The sequence below is a fragment of the Lygodium microphyllum genome, chromosome 25 (genome assembly GCF_053477565.2).
Source record: "Lygodium microphyllum isolate KBCC chromosome 25, Lygodium_microphyllum_v1.1.10, whole genome shotgun sequence".
Taxonomy (NCBI): Eukaryota; Viridiplantae; Streptophyta; class Polypodiopsida; order Schizaeales; family Lygodiaceae; genus Lygodium; species Lygodium microphyllum.
Window position 1 is genome coordinate 8,774,124 of NC_141159.1, and position 10,897 is coordinate 8,785,020.

At 40.7% G+C, this 10,897-nt stretch overlaps 1 protein-coding gene across 2 annotated transcripts in view; it reads left to right on the forward strand.

The window, feature by feature from the left end:
* Positions 1 to 1,362, forward strand: part of LOC148013894 (protein Dr1 homolog) — a 62,888-nt gene extending 61,526 nt beyond the window's left edge. Inside the window, exons 4-6 of one of the 2 annotated variants that reach the window (XM_087666478.1) lie at positions 124 to 218; positions 948 to 1,016; positions 1,102 to 1,362. In XM_087666478.1, the coding sequence (XP_087522604.1) occupies positions 124 to 218; positions 948 to 1,016; positions 1,102 to 1,260 (323 nt within the window). In that variant the 3' untranslated portion in view covers positions 1,261 to 1,362. The remainder of the gene's footprint in view (positions 1 to 123; positions 219 to 947; positions 1,017 to 1,101) is intronic. The other variant, XM_087666479.1, reaches the window with a different exon arrangement.
* The last annotated feature ends 9,535 nt before the right edge of the window (positions 1,363 to 10,897 follow it).

Consider the following 10,897-nt stretch of genomic DNA (forward strand, 5'->3'; position numbering starts at 1 on the left):
ATCCATAAATTTCTCCTAAGCATCATTGAGGCTGCTTAAATCTTATTAAAATAACAGTTGCAGTTAGATATTTTCTAGCCAAAATTACTGAAAGATTGCATTCTGGAAACGATGGATTTGCAGAATTCATCAACTTAATTTCATCCGAGTCAAATGAAATCTGTAGCAAAGAAGAGAAGCGAACTATCGCACCTGAGCATGTTCTGAGAGCCTTAGAGGTAAAAATCTCTTCTCAATTCTTGTACTGATTTATACTTGTGACATAATTAAGTTGTACTGTTTTATGCATACACCTGCATGTTATATGAAGGTCTGAAGAAAAAAAGAACCAAGGACTGCTGTCTAGTATTAAACCTTGTGTAGTCCAAGATCTACATAAGATCACTGGGTCTATGGATAATCAACAGAGAACAGAATCCTGCTTTTATGGTAGTTTTGTCTCATGTTGAGGGTGCGGCATTATTGATTGGAGGTTATTTGCATTAGTGTTGTAAGGACGACGAAAGGCTTCAACTATCAGATTGAGCAACAGCTTAAAAAGCCGTTCTGGCAGTGTGCTTCACACTGACAGGTCTCTGTAAGTGGTTGAGCGTTTGCCAGAAGGTGATGTTTGTGAAAGCTTGTAAAAATGGAAGGGGGTGATTGTAACTGTTTTGGTGGTTTTTGACCTGAAACAGTGAGGAGTTCTTTTCTAGCAAGTCTTAAAAGATTTTCATTTGGCAACATCACAATTTCAGAAGGGAGTTAGATGTGCCTATGCTCAGAACCAAGTATGCACTGTTTCAGACTTGTGGTTGAAGCACAGGCACCAAAATCGTGGCAAAGTTTGATGTTATTTTACTATATCCTAGTTTCTGTTCTTTCTTTCCATCACATTTTTAATCTTATGAACCACATCAATCAATGACAATGGCTATTGAAGTCAAATTGTGGCAATCGTAATACAGGTTTTAGGGTTTGGAGAGTATTTAAAAGAAGTTCAAATGGCCCTTGAAGAGCATAAGAGAGAAACTTTAGTAAGTTACATTTATTGTGCATTAGTCTGGTGTTGGTTAAGGAGAGCTATATTTCAACAACATTTTTACTTTCCCTTGGATTCAGGATTCCCCCAAAGGTGGCGGGAGATGGGGGAAAGATGGGATAGAAATGACTGAAGAAGAAGCAGTCGCAGAGCAGCAGAGGATGTTTGCTGAAGCTCGTGAAAGAATGAAAAGTGGAAATGTCTCACTTTCCAAACCAGAGAATGAACAGGGGTCATGAACTGCTGAAACTGCATCTGTTTCACTCCCTTTAAATGCGTCTGGAAAGATACAGTTGTAAAATACAATGCATATAAAGGTTCAATCTAGTTTCTCTTAATCAGATCTAGGGTTGGGTTTTTGTAATTTACCTTTTTTAGCCATTTACTTCTTTGAAATCCAATCCGTAAAGATGATGATGACCTGTCATCCAATGGGAATCAAGTGATGTTATGGTTACATTGGATGCCCACTTGCTGTGTTATGCTTAATTCTTGTCTGGCTATTTAACAAGTTTCAGTCACACCCTTAGATCTTTCAGCTTAAGATTGATCTGTTGTGAAGCACCAAATCTAAACCTCCCAAATATATTAAGAGATAATAGTAACAAATATGTTGATCCCAATTCTGCAATCTGTGCCATAATGACCATCACTAAGTTAAAATCGGTAATTATTTTGAAAATTATTCCCCATCTAAAGGGTACCTTCAAATCCAGTACATTTCCTACCAAAATTAGGCTTTTCAGGTGTGAGTATTGCTGTTTTGTGATTGAGCAAACATGCAAACATCATATTTCCACCAAGTTTACCGCTCGTCATAAATTTCCCTTGATTGAGCAGCAATCTTGTGCGAGTTGGCAATTGTATTTCATTGTCTCTAGATGGTGTGTTCTTGGAAAAGTCATCATTCAATTCTTGGGCAATTACAAGATGCATAACAGATTAAGTTTCTTACTTGACCTGGCCAATCATATCATTCTTAGTTTTAGGTTATGACCCTATTTTTCCTTTAGTGTGATTTTTTTGAGACAAGAAACATTATACCCAAAAAAAAAGAGAGCTTTTGTATGGTTTTCCATACCTTACCAAACTTGAGAGTTCAAACACACAAAATAGTGTTTGCAATAGTTCTCCTTTGATTGTGAATGAAAACTCACAAATGAGATATGTAGGAAATTTATTCTTTGAGTCGATCATCAAAATTTCCAGAAAATGGAAGTGCCCTAGGAAGGTCCTATCCTTCAGAAGCAAGTTCTTAACACCATTGAAAGTAAAAGTTTTGAACTTGAAGGGTGCTCATAAGGAAGAATTGTTTTAGCGCTAGAACTACCCCTCGAATAGAAAATTTAGTTCCCTTGAATATGAGGTGGGGGGGTTCAACTACTCATTATGGCAATGTAGAGGTAAAGATCAAGTCCTCATAGAATTGGGGGTGGAATGTGGGGGTAAGTACTTGCAAAGTGTAGGTGGATACATTGAAGGGAGTTTGAATCCTTTTTGCTTCTAGGAAGAAAGATGACAAGCTTCTGGATGATTAGGGTTTGGATCAACCACTCAAAATAATAGATATGTGGAAGTTGTCAATACCACTAGATTGGGGTTTATCGTATATGGCTTGAAATGGTGGATCTAGGCATCCATCATGGTGTGGGGGATGATTGCATAGTGGATATAAGAACTAAGATGTATCGATTGAATTAGGGGCATAGTCAAGACATAAGAGAATAGAGTGGTCAAGGTAGGTGCATACAAGTGTGTAGATCATGGAGTGCAAAATACAACTTGGCATCCCCTTCATTATGTATACGCATTTTTGCATCAAGATAGAGCAACAGAGTAATATATAAGGCTTTGTGCCTTAAATTGTTTGATCGTTGTATAGAGTTGGATATTAATATTGAAAAATTCAAGGACTTGACCTCAGGGGCAATAGGATTTTCAGCTTAAAGGAATCATGTGTTGACATACAATACATGATTGGGACCATAGATGAAAATTGAGGACCTTATTTAAATTTTAGAAACTAAGAAATGAATAGATATGTTTTTAAATGTTCCTCTAGCATATTACCATTATAAATGACAATATTAACATGTTGATCAATATATCTATGATATTGTCTAGGGGTAGGTTATATGCCCTTGGGGCTTTGCAAGGCCCATGGCTTCATAAAGTAATTGAAAAACTAGAGCACGTTAAGCTTATTGGGATGGTAAAGGCTAATGGGCAGAAGCTTAGTGGGCATTACTTGTATAAATACACATTGTAGAGTCATACATAAGTAAAGATGATAAAGAATAAGGGTGCCATTCATTATACATGCTAAACTCTCGTGTATTTCTTTCTCTTCCTCAATCCTCTTGGACTCAATATCTTTGACCTCACATCCAATCATTGCTTTCTCTCAATTGGTATTAGAGTAACGTTCGTGGGAGCTGTATGCAAGAAGTCAAGGTCTATTGCAAAGTTGAGAATTTGAGTTTCTCTTACAAGACTCATGTTTATTGCTTGCATCTTGAAAGAGGTACTATTCTCACTACTAAGCTCTATATCTAAGTCAAATAGGTGTTCCAGCTTGAGGAGACATGGATGCTCAATTTGGGGCTATTGTAGTAAGATTTGGTTGCATTTGGGTAGCCATTAGTGGTTGGAAGTAAGAAAAAATAGCACCGTTTTGAAATGCTTAGAAAGAGGTTTTGTTCAATGTTCCATGTATGCAAGCACATGGGTTGCTTATGCTTAGGGGTAGCTTGTTTCTTAGAAGCAGGAGATAGGGGGTTGGCTTGTTGTAATAAGTTGAGGGGTTGCTTAAGCAGGGTCATTAAGAAGGGGGTTTGCCATCACACACACACACACATTGATGTCATGGCTTGTTTGAGAGCCTTAGGATCTATCAAATGCAAATGTTGAGTAATTGTTTATATTTTGGATATGTTGATATCGTGGACATACTTTTTTCCTAGGAAGAAGAACAACACCAAGAACATTTCTTGGTCTGTTTTCTTCAAAATACGCTTTCTAAAGCCTTAAGCATTTATCCTTAAAACTTAATTCATCTCACTCCTATTCCCATTCACATCCGAGAAATCTTGTTGGTGACCTTGTATGAGAGTTGGAACACTTTCATACAACCATTAGCAATTTTGCATCTGCAAAGTGGTTTTACGAGTACTAATGTTGAGAGCAGTTTGCTCACCAAGAAGATGAATAGAAAGAACAGTGCAAGTCCAAAGAACTCTAGTGCACTCATTATGAGAGGAAGGTCACATATGCTAGGGAAAACTCTCATAAGAGAGGATAGTCAAAGAGTAAGTCTCATAGCAATAAGGATGTGGCATGCTTCTTTTGAAATAAAAAGGGACATATAAAGGATTGCTATAAGTGGAAGAATAAGAAAAATAGCAAAAAGCATAATGAGGATGACGACAAAAAGAAACATAAGTTTAAGGCAAAGATAAAAGAGCTTAATGCAAGCAATAGTGATGATGGAAATGTCTTGTATGCTTCCTCTTAAGGTGATGTATTCTTGGATTCCATGGATAATGGCTCATCTCACAGGAAAAGATTTTGAACTTTGGAGTATCATCTCATGTCACTTTGCATAAGTGGTGTATTACTTATGATGCCAAGAGATGAGGATGTGTCCGTCTTGGTAACAACTATGCATATATTTTATCACTTTCATAGATATTACTAGGAAGGTTTGGGATTACTCTCTTCGTAAAACAAAAGTGATGTGCTAAATGTGTTCCAAAAGTTCTTGGCATTTAGAGAGAATCAATCATGCAAAAAGATTGTTAGTGAATAACTAACAATGGTGGTGAACACACTTCTTATGCCTTGATGAACTTTTGGGAAAGTTGTGGTATCAAATGAGAGTTGACAACTCTTGAAAATCCTACTTAAAATGATATGGTTGAAAAGATGAATATGACTATTTAGGAAAGGGTCTATACTATACTTCCTAATGTTGGCCTCACATTTTAATGGCTTTTAGATTGAAACTGTAAAGCGACAAAAATGCAGTTGATTAATAAGTCTCGTAGTAAGCCATTGGGTGGTAAGATTATAGAGGATTTATGGTTTGAAAAGAGGCCTAGTTATGATCACTTGCATGTCTTTGGCACTGAAGCATGTACCTAAGAACAAGTGGAGTAACCTTGATCTTGAGCTGAACAAGTATATCTTTGTTGGATATGGGGAGTCAGAAGAAATAGGCTATCACTTATGGGATCACGAGTCTAAGAAGGTAGAATGCATCCATGAGACCATTTTTTAAGGATAAGAGTAGCCCAGTAAAATACTTGAGATCTGTAGGGTAGTGTTCTAGGAGGATGAACAACCATCACATGAGTACTGTGTATGGACTGTTCCGCATGATATAGGGCTTAGACACCTGGCTAAAGTTGAGATGGGAGTGCCACATGCAGGTGGATAGCCTCATGTTTTGTAGGATAGATAGGTGGGACACCCACATGCTTTAATTAAGCTAGTTTTGCAACAATAGTCTATGAGGGTTTCTAGACCACTAGAGAGATGCATATCATCTCTAGACTATGTCATGGTTACAAATTGCAATGAGTCTTTTTGTTATTTTGATGCTATAATTAAGGATGACAATCATAAGTGAAAGAAGGCTATGCAGTCAAAGATGGATTCTTTAGTAAAAAATGCTACTTGGAAGTTTGTTACTTTGCCTAAGGGAAAAACATGCATTGTATGCAAGTGGGTTTGCAAGTTGAAGATAACCGCATCTAATGCATTGCCTCAGTACAAGGTAAGATTTTTTGCAAGGGGATTTAAGCAAGAATGCCCTAAAGAAAATTTTATATGAAACCTTTGATACGAAGGACTTGGGGAACATTTGTCACATTCTTAGCATGCAAATTATGTGGAATAGAGACAAAAATATATTCTATTTGTCTCAAAAGGAATACATTGATAAGGTATTGGAGCATTTCAATATTGAGAGGGTGAAGGCATTCAACATTCAATTGCCTCCATATTTGAAACTTGTCCAAGATGACAACCCCAAGCTAGATAGGTAAAAGACTGAAATGGCCAAGCTTCCTTATACATTTGTAGTTGATAGCTTGATGTATATCATGGTTGCTACACGTCCAGACCATTGCTTATGCAGTGGGAGTGGTTCGCAGGTATATGATAAATCCTAGAAAGAAGAGTTGGGAGGCAGTAAAGAGTATCATGACATACTTGAATGGAACTATAGCTATGTGTAGATGCTTCGGAAGGAAGGATGCATTTATTCTCAGATATGTAGATGTTGATTTTGTCGGGAGTATAAATTCTAGGAGGTCAATGATAGATTTTGTCTTTACTTAAGGTATTGGAGCATTTCAATATGGAGAGGGGGAAGGCAATCAACATTCAATTGCCTCCATGTTTGAAACTTAGCCAAGCTGACAACCCCAAGTTAGATAAGTAGAAGGCTGAAATGGCCAAGGTTCCTTATACATTTGTAGTTGATAGCTTGATGCATATCATGGTTGCTACACATCCAGACATTGCTTATGCATTGGGAGTGGTTGATAGGCATATGATAAATCCTAGAAAGAAGAGTTGGGAGGTAGTAAAGAGTATCATAACATACTTGAATGGCACTATAGCTATGTGTATATTTTTTGGAAGGAAGGATGCTTTGTTCTCAGATTTGTAGATGCTGATTTTGTTGGGAGTACAAATTCTAGGAGGTCAATTTACAGATTTTGTCTTTAATTTCACAGGTGGTGCAATCTCTTGGGGCACTCGATTGCAACCATATATGGCTTTATCTACCATTGAGGTTGACTATGTTATAGCCATCTACTTAGGCTAAAAGGATGCTATATGGCTTACTTCTCTAATGGGAGACTTGGGCATTGTAGTAGAGGTGTCTACATTGCATTGTGAAGAGTACCATTCACTGAACTGATAGGGAGAAACATGCTTAAATTAAGAAAACAAACAAAGAAATATCAAGACAAGCAAGTGGATCTACCAGGAATTCCCAATTGGGAAACCATGGGTGCAACACCATCATGTTTTAAATATTCATTGATAGTTCCACACCCACAGATTTGATGGTTGTGGCTATTGTTGCTCTTATATGTCACAAGGTGCAATTGATTGTTAAGAAGAAACATTATTAAACTAGGGAAGATAAGAAGATGATAATAAGTCAAGCAAGTAGTTCTACCATGAATTTCCAATAAGGCAAGAATGGTTGCACTACCTTCCCTGTCTTGGGTGCACCTTCACAATTACACACACTTGACTTGATTGGTTCAAGGTTGTGATCCTTTTCACCCATATAACTCTAAACATGATAATGAGATAAGCAAGTATTTGAACCATGAATTTTAATTAAAGGATAATGGGCACAATATCTTCCATGTCATGAGTGTACATCAATTGTTCCACTCTCTCAACTTGGCTAGTTGTGATAATATTTATTCTTTCTGTGTTTACCCTATCCTTCTATACTAGATATATCTTATCCATTAGTTATACAAGTACATAGAGCACCCAAACAATTTATACAATGTTGTTGCCTAGACTATTTAGGCATATTGGTATCATTCCATGCTCACCTCTTTTTGCTCCCCCAAATTTGCTTCTTGTTTACCTACTTGACACGGATTGTGCACACTGTAGTGGGAGCTCACGCTCAACCGCCAAGACCCACGGACCGCTTATTGCTTCAAGCATTTCAAGCGAGCTCTAATGGCTATCTCTCACCTAGTCGACGCGCCGTCGATCCTACGAGTGTAGTGAGCTTACCTTGATGCCGATGTGAGTAGCCTCCTCCCTCGCACACCTCGGTAGCTCCACGATTCTTGATGCTAGCTCAAGCATCCTCAAGCCTCCTCCATCTCCAAGCTCCATCCTCCATAGCCACGTGCGCGAGAAAAGAGAAGAGAAGAGAAGATAAGAAGAGAAGAGGATGGTGAAGAGCTTCACCCTCTTGATCCCTCACTCCCACATACTCACTCCCTCACACTCTCACACTCCCTCTCTCAAGAGCACACACAAGCAAGAAGAGGAGAAGAAGAGAAGAAGAAGAGAGCTCTTGTTAGCCACACACCAAAGAATGAGCTTCCATTCACTTTTTGAACTTTATATACAAGCCCTAAAATCCCATGGGCACCCATCCCCTTTTTTACATGACCGGCCATTGTGGCAAGGTCCTTTTTTCATTTTCCTCTTCTAGCCTTATGCCTCTAGCCTATGCCCGTCTAATATTTTACAATTGGCACAAGAGGGAGCCTGGCGCTCTTTTACAAGAGTTTTCCAAGTTTTTTGAGGCGCCTTTCATTTAAAATTGCGCCTTTGGTCTCGGCTTAGCTTTTAGAGGTTGCTTGCGTGTCTTTGCTCTTCTTCCATGCTTTTTTCGCTTTTTCCTTCATTTTCCACCATTTTTCGCCATCTCAACTTAGGGTTAACATTACCCCCCTCCGAGACGGGTTCCAATCACATGGCACTTCTGTGTTGTTGTAGGGTAGTAGGCACTTGGGCAATGATGGTGTAAAGGGAAGGGCCACATATAGATTCAGGTGCGTGTGGAAGCTGATGTTTGTCGGGGAAGCCAGATGGATAGCGAGTGGTTGATGGGGGCCTCCGAAGTTGGTGGTTTGCTGCTTGTGTGATGTTTGAAAGGAGAAGATGTGGTGCTCTTCCTAAGGGGAGTGTCTACCTTACTGTGTTAGTGTAGTGTGCTCGTGCTAGTGGAATGGGGAGGTGGGTCTAACCGCAAGCAAGCCTTTGTGATGTCCCACACTTGAGGACCCCATTTGTGTTAAGAGAGGTGCGGTGCAAGTGGCTTAGGGTGACAGGTCTAACCATAGGCGAGTGTTAGCATCCTAGGTTTGTCCTGCCCTTGATGTGCCCTAAGCATGAAGTGGGGAAGCAAAAAGGGCTAGGGGGTTAGGAGCGAAGCCGACCGAAAGCCATCGGGCACGCCTAACTTAAGAACCCCTAGGTGCAGTGATAGTGCTCTATGTGGTGTTTAAGTGCTTCTGCACAAGTGAGTGCTTGTGTGCTTTTCCTTTCATGTTATTCTTTTCTTTGTTTTGACTTTCCTTTTTTTTTTTTTTTTTGGTTGCAGTTGTGGAATGACAGCCAGGCCTAATTTTCTTCATCTGAATGAGGAGGGGAAGGGGGTCGGATGGATTTGCTCAAAAATTGGTAGCTTTGCATGTATCCTTTCAGATTTATGCGGACGTGGAGAGAAGTGGTGGAGAGGAAAGGGTGATTGCACCTAGTGAATTGGTTGTCATTCATATCTTCTAGGAGAGCTAGGCAAAAAGAGGGGAGGAGACTAGCCCTCATCATAAGACGAGCCATGGCGCAGCTGTCAATAGAGTTAGGGTCAAAGAAGAGGGGAGGTAGGCCACGCTCTTGTGGAGTCGGGTCCTGCTTAAGGAGTAGCTTAAGTAACCTAAGGTAATTACAGGTTGTTACAAAGGTGGGGTCAGGGCATGAGGAGAAATCTACAAGAAAGTGTGTCATAGAATCATCTAGGCTTTCGGAGTTAAAGAGAAGGGCATGCTCGAAGGATACTACATTAGAGTTATAAATAATAGGGAAGTCATACCGCCCGTGGAGGGTGGCATCAAAATCCACACCTACCCTTCGAGGGTATGCCATGTAGGTGGGGTTGTTCCGCTCGAATGGCAGGGTGTTACAAAACGCCATCCAGGTGAGCATACTGATGTCGCATACTCACCTCCTCCACAAGGGTTGGCTTTTGTAGCCTTGTACAGTGTGTGGAACTTCAAAAACTTTGTTCTGCCAGTAATTAGCCGCTTCTGTTTCCCAAGAGGTCGGGGTTTTTTCTCGCTCTTCTAGCCATCTTTGCCCCAACCGGCCACCAATCACGATCACCTCATCCATCACCTTGAGTGGCAAGACCCTCCGCAGACTGTTGGGTAGGAGAAAACTAAAGGTGAATGTATCATTTTCTTGTTCTTGTCTCTCCCACAGCACCAGTTCTATGTGGAATCCAGCGGGGATATCATCAGGGCAAGGTGGGAGGGGTGCGGACGGCAGCACGACTGGTTTGGCTCTCAGCTATTTCCTGGCTTCCTCTATTAGCTTTCTGCGTCTTTCCCTAGATATGGCTTGTCTTTTCGCAGATGGGTCCTCCTGTGGTGGCTCTTGAGACTGCGGCGAGGGGAGTTGTGGGACTACATCCTCCCTGAATCGGTTCATGTCGATCTCAAGTTCTGCTTCCTCCCCCTGCTGTTCTCCCTTTGGTGCTTCCTCTTTGAATCTGAGGGCGTCGATTTCCTGGGGGGTTAGGCTGGCCAGCAATAGGTATTTTCGTTGCTCATCCAAGCTCAGCCTAAACTCCGCAGGTTGGGGTGGCATCTGCAATCCAGCATGTAAGGCTCTGCGTACGATGCTGAGCTTTCTTTGTGTCACCTCCAACAACTCTCCTTGCTCTAAGCGGGTGGTGTCCATGATGGTGTCGAGGAAGGCTTTTTGTTGGGCACTGAAGGCCACTTGGGCGGCTTCCGCCTTGCTCTCTGCAATGATTTTCTCCTTCTCTACCAGAGCAAGGCGCTGTGCCAGTGTCTTCACCCTCCTTTCATTATGCACAGTCCACTCCTCTGCTCTCTTGTTCATTTCCTCCATGCTCTCTCCTTGCTTTAGGGTTAGTATCATGAGCCTTTGCTCTTGGTCCTCCAACTCCCTGACCAGTCTCTCTTGCTCTTCTTTTTCAGAGTTTAGTTGATATGTCAGGCACTCAATCTCTTCTTGCTGCTCCTCTATGTCTTGTTTTCTCTCCTCATCTTTGGCATTCATCTCAGCCACAAGTGCGTCAACTTGAGCGGATTTCGTAATGAGCTCCTAGTATTGCACTATCAGGAGCTT